The sequence below is a fragment of the Coregonus lavaretus genome (genome assembly GCF_964263955.1).
Source record: "Coregonus lavaretus genome assembly, contig: HAP1_SCAFFOLD_799, whole genome shotgun sequence".
Taxonomy (NCBI): domain Eukaryota; kingdom Metazoa; phylum Chordata; class Actinopteri; order Salmoniformes; family Salmonidae; genus Coregonus; species Coregonus lavaretus.
Window position 1 is genome coordinate 10,723 of NW_028156671.1, and position 12,193 is coordinate 22,915.

The 12,193-nt window shown below is 43.7% G+C and overlaps 1 protein-coding gene and 1 pseudogene across 2 annotated transcripts in view; one reads left to right on the forward strand and one right to left on the reverse strand.

Moving 5' to 3' along the window:
- Positions 1 to 1,105: 1,105 nt before the first annotated feature.
- LOC311126100 (uncharacterized protein C14orf119 homolog) lies at positions 1,106 to 1,722 on the reverse strand (annotated as a pseudogene). The gene has a single exon. The product of its transcript is annotated as an uncharacterized protein C14orf119 homolog (transcript).
- A 795-nt stretch (positions 1,723 to 2,517) lies between these two features.
- LOC311126099 (histone deacetylase complex subunit SAP130-like) overlaps positions 2,518 to 12,193 on the forward strand; it is a 62,613-nt gene continuing 52,937 nt past the window's right edge. Inside the window, exons 1-2 of the mRNA XM_084200124.1 lie at positions 2,518 to 2,587; positions 4,939 to 5,043. Of these exons, the coding sequence (XP_084056250.1) occupies positions 4,950 to 5,043 (94 nt within the window). The 5' untranslated portion in view covers positions 2,518 to 2,587; positions 4,939 to 4,949. The remainder of the gene's footprint in view (positions 2,588 to 4,938; positions 5,044 to 12,193) is intronic.

Genomic DNA, 12,193 nt, shown 5'->3' on the forward strand with positions numbered 1-12,193 from the left:
CGCTTTGAGCAATCAGACTAACGGCGTGACAGTCTTTAAAATATATGTTAACAAATAAATTGCAGGAAAGTGTTGGTCATATCACGTAGACAACGGCTATACATCTGTCAAGTCATCTTGGTCCCTATGGTTTTAGTGATGAAATGAAATAGTGGACATCCAGCCACGATTGAGCGTGTATATAGAAAGGCTGCATTTACAAAAGCAGCCCAAATCTTTTGCCAATAATTGGGCAAAAGATCAGAATTAGGCTGTGTGTAAATGCAGCCAAATGTGTGCACTTGTTCACTTCCCTTCTTCAAAGAGAGTTCATATAGGTTTTCCATCCTCTCTACCTTCATGGATTTGAAAGGAAATGACTACATGGAAACTCCCTCTATCTAGCCCATGGGGTGTCAAACATACGGGTGGTTTGAGAAAAATAAACTTTCAAAATGAATAAATGCGAATCGAAACTGTGTATAACCCGTTAAATCCGGAGCGGTTGTTTTGGGCCCTGTCTGTGTCTTATTTTTACAAAATAAACTCGATAACTTGAAAGGCCTGATTGCTTGGGTCATTTAAAGATGTCGGGCTTGAAAATCGCCAAGAGACGTCATGGGATCTAATACTGCAATCTAGTGGATGAACTGGGAATCAGACGGGATATATTTACATCAATGGGTAGATCGAGACTTCAGCTTTCTCCTCATATGTATATCAAGGCATGGCACAAGCCCTGCACTTTTAAAATGGCCGTGTTCCTATGGGAATTTGCACGTTTACAGTGCCACCATTTGGTAAACGATCTGAAAAAATATTTTCTTTATTTTTAAGCAGACGCTCTTATCCAGAGCGATTTACAGGAGCCGTTAGGGTTAAGTGCCTTGCTCAAGGGCACATTGACATTTTTCACCTAGGGGCACATCAACATTTTTCACCTAGTTCGCTCGGGGATTCGAACCAGCGACCTTTCAGTTACCGGCCCAACGCTCTTAACCACCCTTCCGTTCTTCACTGTCTCCACACATATGCTTCCCCATGTACCACTCCAACTTTACTTGTTTCTATCTGTCTACCACCCACGCATTGTCTATCCATTCTACAGCCTCTTCTCCCGTATCCCTCAATCCCTGCCTGCTGTCCCAGCTACACCTCTGTAGAAGCGGGCAACAAAAGATCGGGTCCCTCTCTTCTAGAATGTGCAGAAAACTGTTCCTCTCCTCCTCACTCCATGACTCAAACCATTGGGGTCCAGAGGCGCAGTTGGCACTCAAATATATTTGGTGGGCTGTCCTTAACCTGTAGCGTATTGAGCGACTCGAGGAGGGTACACGCTTTCCCTGGCACAGCTTTACCCAACAGGTCCTGCAGAAACCGTTCCCTCTGGGGCAGTGGCCCCAGCTCAGGAACCAGCTCAATACACAACGCGGCTCCTGAAGGGTTACGTAGGAGAATGGCAGGGGCTCTCTGCCTGCCGCTGAGTTCAGATAGGTACAATATAGGTTCTCCAAGCTGGGAGGCACTAAACCCTGTGGTACTGACGGAAAGTCTGTCTGGCTGGGGGGAAGACGAACTGGACAGCGTGCAGAGCCAACCCTGCCCAGCAGTGTTAGCTGTATCCAGTGTGTTGCTACTGATGCTGGGTGGGTGTGTGTTGCTGGACAGGGTGCCAGCTGCTGGGGGCATCATGCCAGGGGGCTGCTGGTTTGAGCCTTGATTGACATGGAAGAACCAGGACATCAGTCACGTTCTTCTTATTTTCAACATGTTGCAACCTCCAACTGAGTGTAGTTTTGTAACAGTAATTGGTGACATATTTTATTTCAAACCTAGACTTTCAAATCTCTTATTCCCCAACATGGGGACATTTGGGGGACCCCTGTACGTTTTTTTTGGGGGGCTGCTGTATTTTGGCCTCTGTAGTAGTCACATTGTAGTAGTTCTAACAGTACTAAGCATGTGTTTGTAGGACTTTTAACCGAAATGTACTTTGTGACCGTAGTATTCAATATTATGCATTGTTAAGAGAATGCCACCAGAGGGCGTTAGAGTTTAAGAGGTTAAATGATAATGGTCCTGCATTCATACAGTTTCTTGACTGTTTTCCAGCTCACTGATTATCGCCGAAATGAAAAAATAATTCAGCGCCGCCCTCCATACTCTTTCTTATTATGCCTCAGTGTCCGGACCTCATTGAAGACCGAATGCGCTCCCCGGGTGGCATCTTTATATTTATATTTTATTTAACCTTTATTTAACCAGGAAAGTCAGTTAAAAGAAGAACATTCTTACTTACAATGATGGCCTAGCCCCATACCAACACCAATCCAATGCTTTTACATTTGTGGGGAGTAGTGAAGGAAACAAGTCCACACTTCAGGGGGAAGTTATTGTGAGGTGTACAGGTGTTAAAACCTCCCCCGCGACCAGCCAATCGTTTCGCAGATACGATTGACTCCCTCCCGTTTGTGATTGGTCAAGGATTTACACAATTCTCTCCGACGATTGGACGAAAAAATGGGGAGCTCCTATTCGTTTTTCCGGCTTGTGTGTTGTTGAAAAGAGAAGACGAATGCCTGGGAAAGAAATTTACTCTACGAATACGGTATTTTAGCATGTCTTTTTGTGCGAATGTATAGTCAAAGCTTTGTCGAAAAAAAGCTTCCCCCAACTTACTTGGGGATTCTAGAAATATTGTAAGAAGCTAAGTTGTTCACCCAATGTTTGTTTAGCGATAGCTTCAGCTAGCCAGCTATCCTTACCTAGCAATTTTGCAAGGTTAACCATCTGGATATGCGATCAAAACTAAACGTTAACGTTATGCATACGTTTTATTTGAGAGCGACTGTGGTCGCTGCCATCGGTTGTGATACTGTCAAAGCAGAAAGGCACATTCTTGAGAGCAGTGCCTATTCGGTGATTATCAAGTTACTCCTAACGGCTGTATAGTTAGCCAGGGTTTCATAGTAACTAGCTTACCAGAAGATACCGACCCTACCGTTACGCTCGTTTACGCTGAGCTGCACTGGGGTTGGAACGCAATCGTGGTGACATTAAGACACCAGGGAGCTGGCGCGAGATATGGGTCGGGAAACGTTGCTCAATACAGGAATGGGATATGCCACTGTACTCCAAATTGGACCTTTATCCACACTGCTCCATCTAGAAGATTGAAATACTGCTGGTTTTCCCGTAAAACTGCCCGCTAGCAGGAGCCACCGCAACCATTTTGGAATGGCAGTGGCAGCCAATCAGCTCCTTTGTTGTTCAACACAGCGCGCCATTCAATAATGGCAGCGGTGGCTACTGCAATCTAGCATGAAGACAAAGAGGGTGGTTTTCCAGGAAAACCAGCAGTGTTTCAATCATCTCGTGGATAAAGGTACAATTTGAGGTACAGTGGCGTATCCCATCCTAGCCCAAGATGTACTCTTAAGGAACCTAACGTTACCGTTGCTCCTTAAGGTCCAAGGACTGTATGTTATTTTCAGAGGTAGACTGGTTCTGGCAGCCAAAACAGCCAAATACTCCATCTAAACGTGAATCGATTCTCAATTGCGATACGGTTCTAGAAATGTAAAGCCCTTTACTTTCATATCACATCCAAATTATTTTCACAAATGCAAAATACACACTTACTGTACACTGTTTTAACCGGCTGTGTCACAGTTGCAGTCGACAGTATTTTTCAGTGACAACACATTTCTGGCGGCCTTCTTCCGTTACACACAGGTGTCAGAGCGTGCTAGATAGCTAATTACCACAGGTGGTTCCTTCTTCCGTCTGTCTAACTAGCGAAAATCATAAGCTGCTAACACAACTTGCTAAGAAAATACAAACTAGCTGTTTGCAGATATAAGATGCACACACTAATAGTGTAATTATAGAACGCTTGTGGATTTATATTAAGAAGCAAAGTGGAAACGGCATCGTAGTCATCAACACTGTTGCATGTACTGCATTGACCATGCCAGACTGAACGCAAGTGTCTCGTGGTCAAGCGACAACAAATGCGCTCCTTGAGTGACGGGGGGTGGGGAAATCGGCATGGAGAGCGGAGAGAGATGACTCAAGTAGTGGAGTATAAAAAAATAAACTATAAAAATGGACATTACACACAGCGTATCACATTTTAACAAACCAAACATTAAAATGCTGTTATAGAAGGTAAAGTAAAAACACCAATTGGGTCCGTGCATCAATACCGTTATATAGTAACATACAGTACACCGCCCAGCCCTAACTGAGAGTCATGATCAAGGGCTAATCCCATCCCTGCATTGAGGTATGTTTTCCGACTATTATCTCACACCGGCAACTATTATTGCGTTCCAACCCCAGTGCAGCTCAGTGTAAACAAGCGTAATGGTAGGGTCGGTATCTTCTGGCGAAGTAACCAGCTAGCTAGAATGTACCACCCCCGTCTTTTTTTCATTCTGTTTGAATTTCACAAATTGCTTGGAACGTTTCATTGATCGCAGACGGAGCAATGATATGTAAAAAAGGCTTCAGCTTACACTCATTTCCGTTGCACACAAAGGGTAGCTGAGCTCCGTGTGAATGAAAGACGGGATACTGAGTTTAGTGAGACTTGGCTAGTGCCGCTAGAATGGGCTTTTTCTCAATTCATCTTTACTTGATTCAAGGGCTATGACGGTCATGACATTTGCGTTGACTGTCGTGGATTCCTCACAACCTCTCCCCCCTTCTCCTCACAACCTCTCCCCCCCTTCTCCTCACAACCTCTCCCCCCTTCTCCTCACAACCTCTCCCCCCCTTCTCCTCACAACCTCTCCCCCCTTCTCAAAAGCCATTGAGGGGAGGGACCTTGGACCTTATCCGTCAATACATTTGACGAGATAAGGGAAAAAATGAATTGAGAAAGAGGCGTGATTTCTTTAAAAAAAATATATATATATATATATATAATGGTTGTTCTATCCTCTTCCCTTCTAGGATAGTGAAAGATGAGTTCTCAGCCATTTTCTAGACCTGGAATGCCTGCTCAGACTAATCCTGGTGGAAAACCGGTCTCTGCCAATCAGTCATCCAACCAGCCAGGTGAACATTAATATTGAATAATGCGTGTTCCTAATGGCGTCCTATTCCATATATCAGGGGTTCTCAAACTTTTTTGGGCCGTGGGAAGAAACATTTTAAAGGCCCGCCTCTTGTCATCGGAGATTACATTTTGCAGTTTTCAAGCAAATTTCCTGCAATTCTACTCATTTTTCCATGAGGCAGAGACAACTTTGTGATTTTAAAGCTTAAATTACAGTACTGTGGATACCAATATCCCTGTGAGCCTCCCAGGTCCATGTTGCCCGGGGTTAAAAACACAAATTGTAAAAAATAAATAAAAAAAGGGCACTCCTCTTTTCCCATTAGCACTGACTTTGTTGTTAAATACTTTGAGGGAAAATGTACTTCATACGATAGCTAGGTGAGACAATCACATATCACAATCTTAAGATGAATGCACTAACTAACTAAGTCGCTCTGGATAAGCGCGTCTGCTAAATGGCTAGAATGTAATGTAAATTAATAATGTTACATTGTATGGTATTACATCCTCTGAACTTATTCTATGGATTCCTTGGCCAGAATTAATGTAATCTGTTAATATTCAGTGTATATATATATATATATATATATATACAGTACCAGTCAAAAGTTTGGACACACTTACTCATTCAAGGGTTTTTCTTTATTTTAATTTTTTTACTATTTTCAACATTGTAGAATAATAGTGAAGACATCAAAACTATGAAATAACACATATGGAATCATGTAGTAACCAAAAAAGGGTTGAGTCATTGTCCTGTTGAAAAACAAATGATAGTCCCACTAAGCCCAAACCAGATGGGATGGCGTATCGCTGCAGAATGCTGGTTAAGTGTGCCTTGAATTTTAAATAAATCACAGATAGCATCACCAGCAAAGCACACTCACACCATAACACCTCCTCCTCCATGCTTTATGATGGGAACTACACACCACGTCTCACAAAGACACAGCGGTTGGAACCAAAAATCGCCAATTTGGACTCCAGACCAAAGGACACATTTCCACCGGTTTAATGTTCATTGCTCGTGTTTCTTGGCCCAAGCAGGTCTTCTTCTTCTTATTGGTGGCCTTTAGTAGTGTTTTTTTTTGCAGCAATTCGACCACGAAGGCCTGATTCACGCAGTCTCCTCTGAACAGTTGATGTTGAGATGTCTGTTACTTGAACTCTGTGAAGCATTTATTTGGGCTGCAATTTCTGGTAACTCTAATGAACTTATCATCTGCAGCAGAGGTAACTCTGGATCTTCCATTCCTGTGGCGGGCCACTCAAGGACATTCAGAGACTTGCCCCGAAGCCACTCCTGCGTTGTCTTGGCTGTGTGCTTGGGGTTGTTGTCCTGTTGGCAGGTGAACCTTCGCCTCAGTCTGAGATACTGAGCGCTCTGGAGCAGGTTTTCATCAAGGATCTCTCTGTACTTTGCTCCGTTCATCTTTCCCCTTGATCCTGACTAGTCTCCCAGTCCCTGCTGCTGAAAAACATCCCCACAGCATGATGTTGCCACCACCATGCTGCCACCACCATGCTTCACCATAGGGATGGTGCCAGGTTTCCTCCAGACGTGACACTTGGCATTCAGGCCAAAGAGTTCAATCTTGGTTTCATCAGACCAAAGAATCTCGTTCCTCATGGTCTGGAATGTGCTTTAGGTGCCTTTTGGCAAACTCCAAGCGGGCTGTCATGTGCCTTTTACTGAGGAACTGCTTCCGTTTGGCCACTCTACCATAAAGGCCTGATTTGATGGAGTGCTGCAGAGATGGTTGTCCTTCTGGAATGTTCTCCCATCTCCACAGAGGAACATTGGAGCTCTGTCAGCGTGACCATCGGGTTCTTGGTCACCTCCCTGACCAAGGCCCTTCTCCTCCGATTGCTCAGTTTGGCCGGGCGGCCAGCTCTAGGAAGAGTCTTGGTGGTTCCAAACTTTTTCCATTTAAGAATGATGGAGACCACTGTGTTCTTGGGGACCTTCAGTGCTGCAGAAATGTTTTGGTACCTTTCCCCAGATCTGTGCCTCGACACAATCCTGTCTCGGAGCTCCACAAACAATTCCTTCGACCTCATGGCTTGATTTTTGCTCTGACATGTACTGTCAACTGTGGGACCTTATATAGACAGGTTTGAGCCTTTCCAAATCATGTCCAATTAATTGAATTTTCCACAGGTGGACTCCAATCAAGTTGTAGAAACATCTCAAGGATGATCAATGGAAACAGGATGCACCTGAGCTCAATTTCGAGTCTCATAGCAAAGGGCCTGAATACTTATGTAAATAAGGTATTTCCGTTTTTTAAAATACATTTGAAAAAGAAAAGAAAGCGCTGTTTTCGCTTTGTCATTATGGGGTATTGTGTGTAGATTGATGAGGAAAATTGTTTTCTTTAATCCATTTTAGAATAAGGCTGTAACATAACAAAATGTGGAAAAGTCAAGGGCTCTGAATACTTTCCGAATGCACTGTATATTTACATTTTACATTTTAGTCATTTAGCAGATGCTCTTATCCAGAGCGACTTACAGGAGCAATTAGGGTTAAGTGCCTTGCTTAAGGGCACATCGACAGATTTTTCACCTAGTCGGCTCAGGGATTAGAACCAGCGACCTTTCGGTTACTGGCACAACGCTCTTAACCACTAAGCTACCTGCCGCCCTATTATATATTCTCAGAGCTGTGACTCTCCACTGTAACTAGGACAACATTTTGAGCAACGGTCATATGCTTGTGCTCTCCCTCCTCTGTGCTCAAGGGGCTCCTCAGCCAACAACCAAACTGGGACAGGCTGATACACTACACTGCCTTCAGAAAGTATTCACACCCCTTGACTTTTTAAATATACCATTTGTGTCAGTGGCCTACACACAATAACCCATATAGTCAAAGTGGAATTATGTTTTTTATCAATTCATTAAAAATGAAAGCTGAAATGTCTTGAGTCAATAAGTATTCAACCCCTTTTGTTATGGCAAGCATAAATAAGTTCAGGAGTAAATATTTGCTTAAAAAGTCACAATAAGTTGCATGGACTCACTTTGGTGCAATAAGAGTGTTTAACATTTTATTTTTTAAAGACTCATCTTTTATTTTATACCTCCTTTTTGTCCCCAATTATGGTTACGATCTCATCGCTGCAACTCCCCAACGTGCTCGGGATAGGTGAAGGTCGAGTAGTGCGTCCTCTGAAACCGCACACCGCACTGTTTTTATACACTGCTCCCTCGACCCGGAAGCCAGCCGCACCGACGTGTCGGAGGAAACACCGTTCAACTGACGACCGAAGTCAGCTTGCAGGAGTCGCTGGAGCGCAATGAGCCAAGGAAATCCCCCCCGGTCAAACCCTCCCATAACCCGGACGACGCTGGGCCAAACCCTCCGATAACCCGGACGACGCTGGGCCAAACCCTCCCATAACCCGGACGACGCTGGGCCAATTGTGCGCCGCCCTATGGGATCGAACCCAAGGCTGTAGTGGCGCCTCACTGCAGTGCCTTAGTCCGCTGGATTACCACGTACAATTATCTGTAAGGTCCCTCAGTCGAACAGTGAATTTCAACCACAAAGACCAGGGAGGTTTTCCAATGCCTCGCAAAAGGCACCTATTGGTAGATTTGGTAAAAAATAAAAAAAACAGACATTGAATATCCCTTTGAGCATGGTGAAGTTATTAATTACATTTTGGATGGTGTATCAATACACCCAGTCACTACAAAGATACAGGCGTCCTTCCTAACTCAGTTGCTGGAGAGGAAGGAAACCCCTCAGGGATTTCACCATGAGGCCAATGGTGACTTTAAAACAGTTCGAGTTTAATTGCTTTGATAGGAGAACCTGAGGATGGATCAACAACATTTTAGTTACTCCACAGTACTAACCTAAATGAGAGTGAAAAGAAGGAAGCCTGTACAGAAGAAAAAAATCCAAAACATGCATCCTGTTTGCAATAAGTAATACTGCAAAAAATGTGGCTAAGAACTTTATGTCCTGAACACAAAGCGTTATGTTTGGGGCAAATCCGACACAACACGGAGTACCACTCTTCATATTTTCAAGCATGGTGGTGGCAGCATCATGTTATGGGTTTTGCTTGTCATCGGCAATGACTTCAGAGTTTTGGAATAGAGCGAAGTACAGCAAAAATCCTAGAAGAAGAATCTGGTTCAGTCGGCTTTCCAACAGACACTGGGCGACAAATTCAACTTTCAGTAGGACAATAACCTAAAACACAAGGCCAAATCTACACTGGAGTTGCTTACCAAGAAAACATTGAATGTTCCTGAGTGGCCTAGTTACTAGGCTTGTGCCACAGGATGGTTTTTCAATACCGTTGAAACTATTTCTTTGAGGTTTTTCAATACATTGTAATATTTGTAGCAATTTTTTAAGTAATTACCTGCAGTCAATGCGATAGGAGATAAAGCAGATTGCGTTCTTATTTCACCCGTCACGTTATTTTACATTATGAAGCTTACCGTAGTTCCCCAGAACGGTTGAGCCAGTCACGTGTTTGTTTGTAAATAGCACAACTGGAGAAAGCGGGAGCTGGTGAGTCCAGCTGTGTATTGACAGGGGGCGCGTTTTATATTTAAAGCCAAGTGTTTTTTTTTTTCTTCATTTGAGGGATCAGGGACGTGCAACTATAGTTTTCCTTCACAGAAAATACATTAGTGCAAAACATTTGGCAGAAAATAGCTTCATTTTCATCAGAAGTTTAACGCTATTTGGGTGGCAGCCGCACAAGTAAATGATCTTACGATGAAAAGGCAAGGTCTTTTTTTTTAAAAAAAAATTCAAAAACAATTAATGGCCATCACATTTCTAATGTTTAGGCCTACCTATCATAGAAAGAATGATAGCCAGCTACATTTCCTAATGTTTTGCTCAAAGTTAATCTTGCATTTTACCGGAGAAAAGTTGGCTGGCTGCACCGCGAAAAGTAGCTAAACATCAGCTAAAGAGCTGCTGATAGAAGGCCTTTAGTGGAGAAGAGCAACTGAAGCACAGAATTTGTTTGACGCCGAGCAGAAATTACAATAAGAAGCATTTTAGAGCTGCATTTACAAAACGCAGCAAGATATTTCTTATGCATTTTATATATTTTTTTTCCCTGCATGAAAAACGCTGAATTCTGCTTTAACACGACCCCTATGTTTAACTTGCTAGCTTTATAAGTGGCTGAATTAATAAGGTGACAGGCATCATTTTGTGTTAGCTTTCTGCCGTGTTTGAGAAGTCAAAGCCCATTGGATGAGTTATTAGAACAGCTGCTATTTAGATTTTCTTGTGTTTTTTCTCCTCTCAGTTCTTGGCTGTCTAAATCGCTATTACTGGGCTTTTTCCCCCCCCGTGTGTTGGCGCCCCCTTGTGTACTAAATCGGTAATACCGTAAATCCCAGGGTGAGAGAAGGACGGTATGACGATATGAAAATCTGGATACTGCCCAACCCTACTAGTTACAGTTTTGACTTAAATCGTCTTGAAAATCTATGGCAAGACTTGAAAATGGCTGTCTATCGATGATCAACCAACTTGACAGAGCTTGAATAATTTTTTTAATAATAATGTGCAAATATTGTACTATCCAGGTGTGCAAAGCTCTTAGAGACTTACCCAGAAAGACTCACAGCTGTAATCGCTGCCAAAGGTAATAACGTATTGACTCAGGGGTGTGAATACTTATGTAAATACGTATTTTCTGTATTTCATTTTCAGTACATTTGCTAACATTTCAAAAAAACATGTTTTCACTTTGTCATTATGGGGTGTTGCATGTAGAGAGGAGTGAGAAATTCAGGCTGTAACACAACGAAATGCGTTAAGTCAAGGGGTATGAATACTTTCTGAAGGCGCTGTACTTTCATAGCATCCAAGATGGCATAGCAATGCTGTCGTGTTTTCTGTAGTGTCCTCGTGTAAATAGTTTTTTGTATTTTTCGTATATATTTCTCAATCTCACTTTCCATCCTTTAACTAAGTATACTTTCCTGCAACCCGCCTCACCCAATGTGGAACGAATTCTATTATTTCTTCATACATTTTTATCCAGAACCTCTGGCTGAAACTAGCCAGCTAACTAGCTACTTGCTATTGGCCACCGTTAGCGGTCTTCACCATTGTCTGTGGCCTGCACTACCTACCTACCAGCCAGCTCTAGCCTGGACAGTTATCGACCAGTCTGCACATCGCACTATCGAGCCTGAGCATATCGGATTTTCTGCCGGAATCACTGAATCACTGGACCTTAACACCGGATCATCGCAACTAGCTAGCTGCAACCGAATGGCTGTTGTCGTTGTTGGCTAACCCCAGTTAGCCTTGAGCTAGCCTCGAGCCAGGCCCATCTCCCGGCTATCTACCTCTCTGTCAACCGGATGGGACCTCCTAGTGTTGACACGGAGCCCCGCTGATCCATCACGACTGGTCTGCCGACGTAATCGTCTGATGTGGTTTCAACAGGCTTCCTGTTGCAACGACCATGAAGATCCATCTGCTAGCCCAGACCCGCTAGCACACGCAATCAACAGCCGTGCCTCCAGCTCGCCTGTAGCGTAGCAGCCACTGAACTGCTCCCGGACTCACCTATTGCTGTTCACTGGACCTTATGATCACTCAGCTACACAGCTGATGCCTGCTGGACTATTCCTTTATACGGTACCCTGTCCTGTTTATCTGTTTAGCCTCAGCCCAAACCTTCGTCGCCATTACCAGCTGTTGTCTTAGCTTTCTCGAATAACACCTGTGATTGCTTTATGCCTCTCTCTCATGTCAATATGCCTTGCCAATTGCTGTTTTGGTTAGTTCATATTGTACTATTTCACTGTAGAGCCCCCAGTCCTGCTCAACCTGTCTCAGATAGCTCCTTTGTCCCACCCCCCACACACGCGGAGAACGGCTCAATCGGTGCCTCCAGTGATGCTATCTCTTTCATCTTTACCCAATGCTTAGGTGTACCTCCACTCTACTCATATCCTTTCATATCCTTGTCTGTACATAATGCCTTGAATCTATTCTACAACGCTCGGAAATCTGCCCCTTTTATTCTCTGTACCCAACGCACTAGAAGACCAGTTCTTAAAGCCTTTAGCCGTATCCTTATTCTATTCCTCCTCTGTTCCTCTGGTGATGTAGAGGTTAACCCAGGCCCTGTAGCCCCC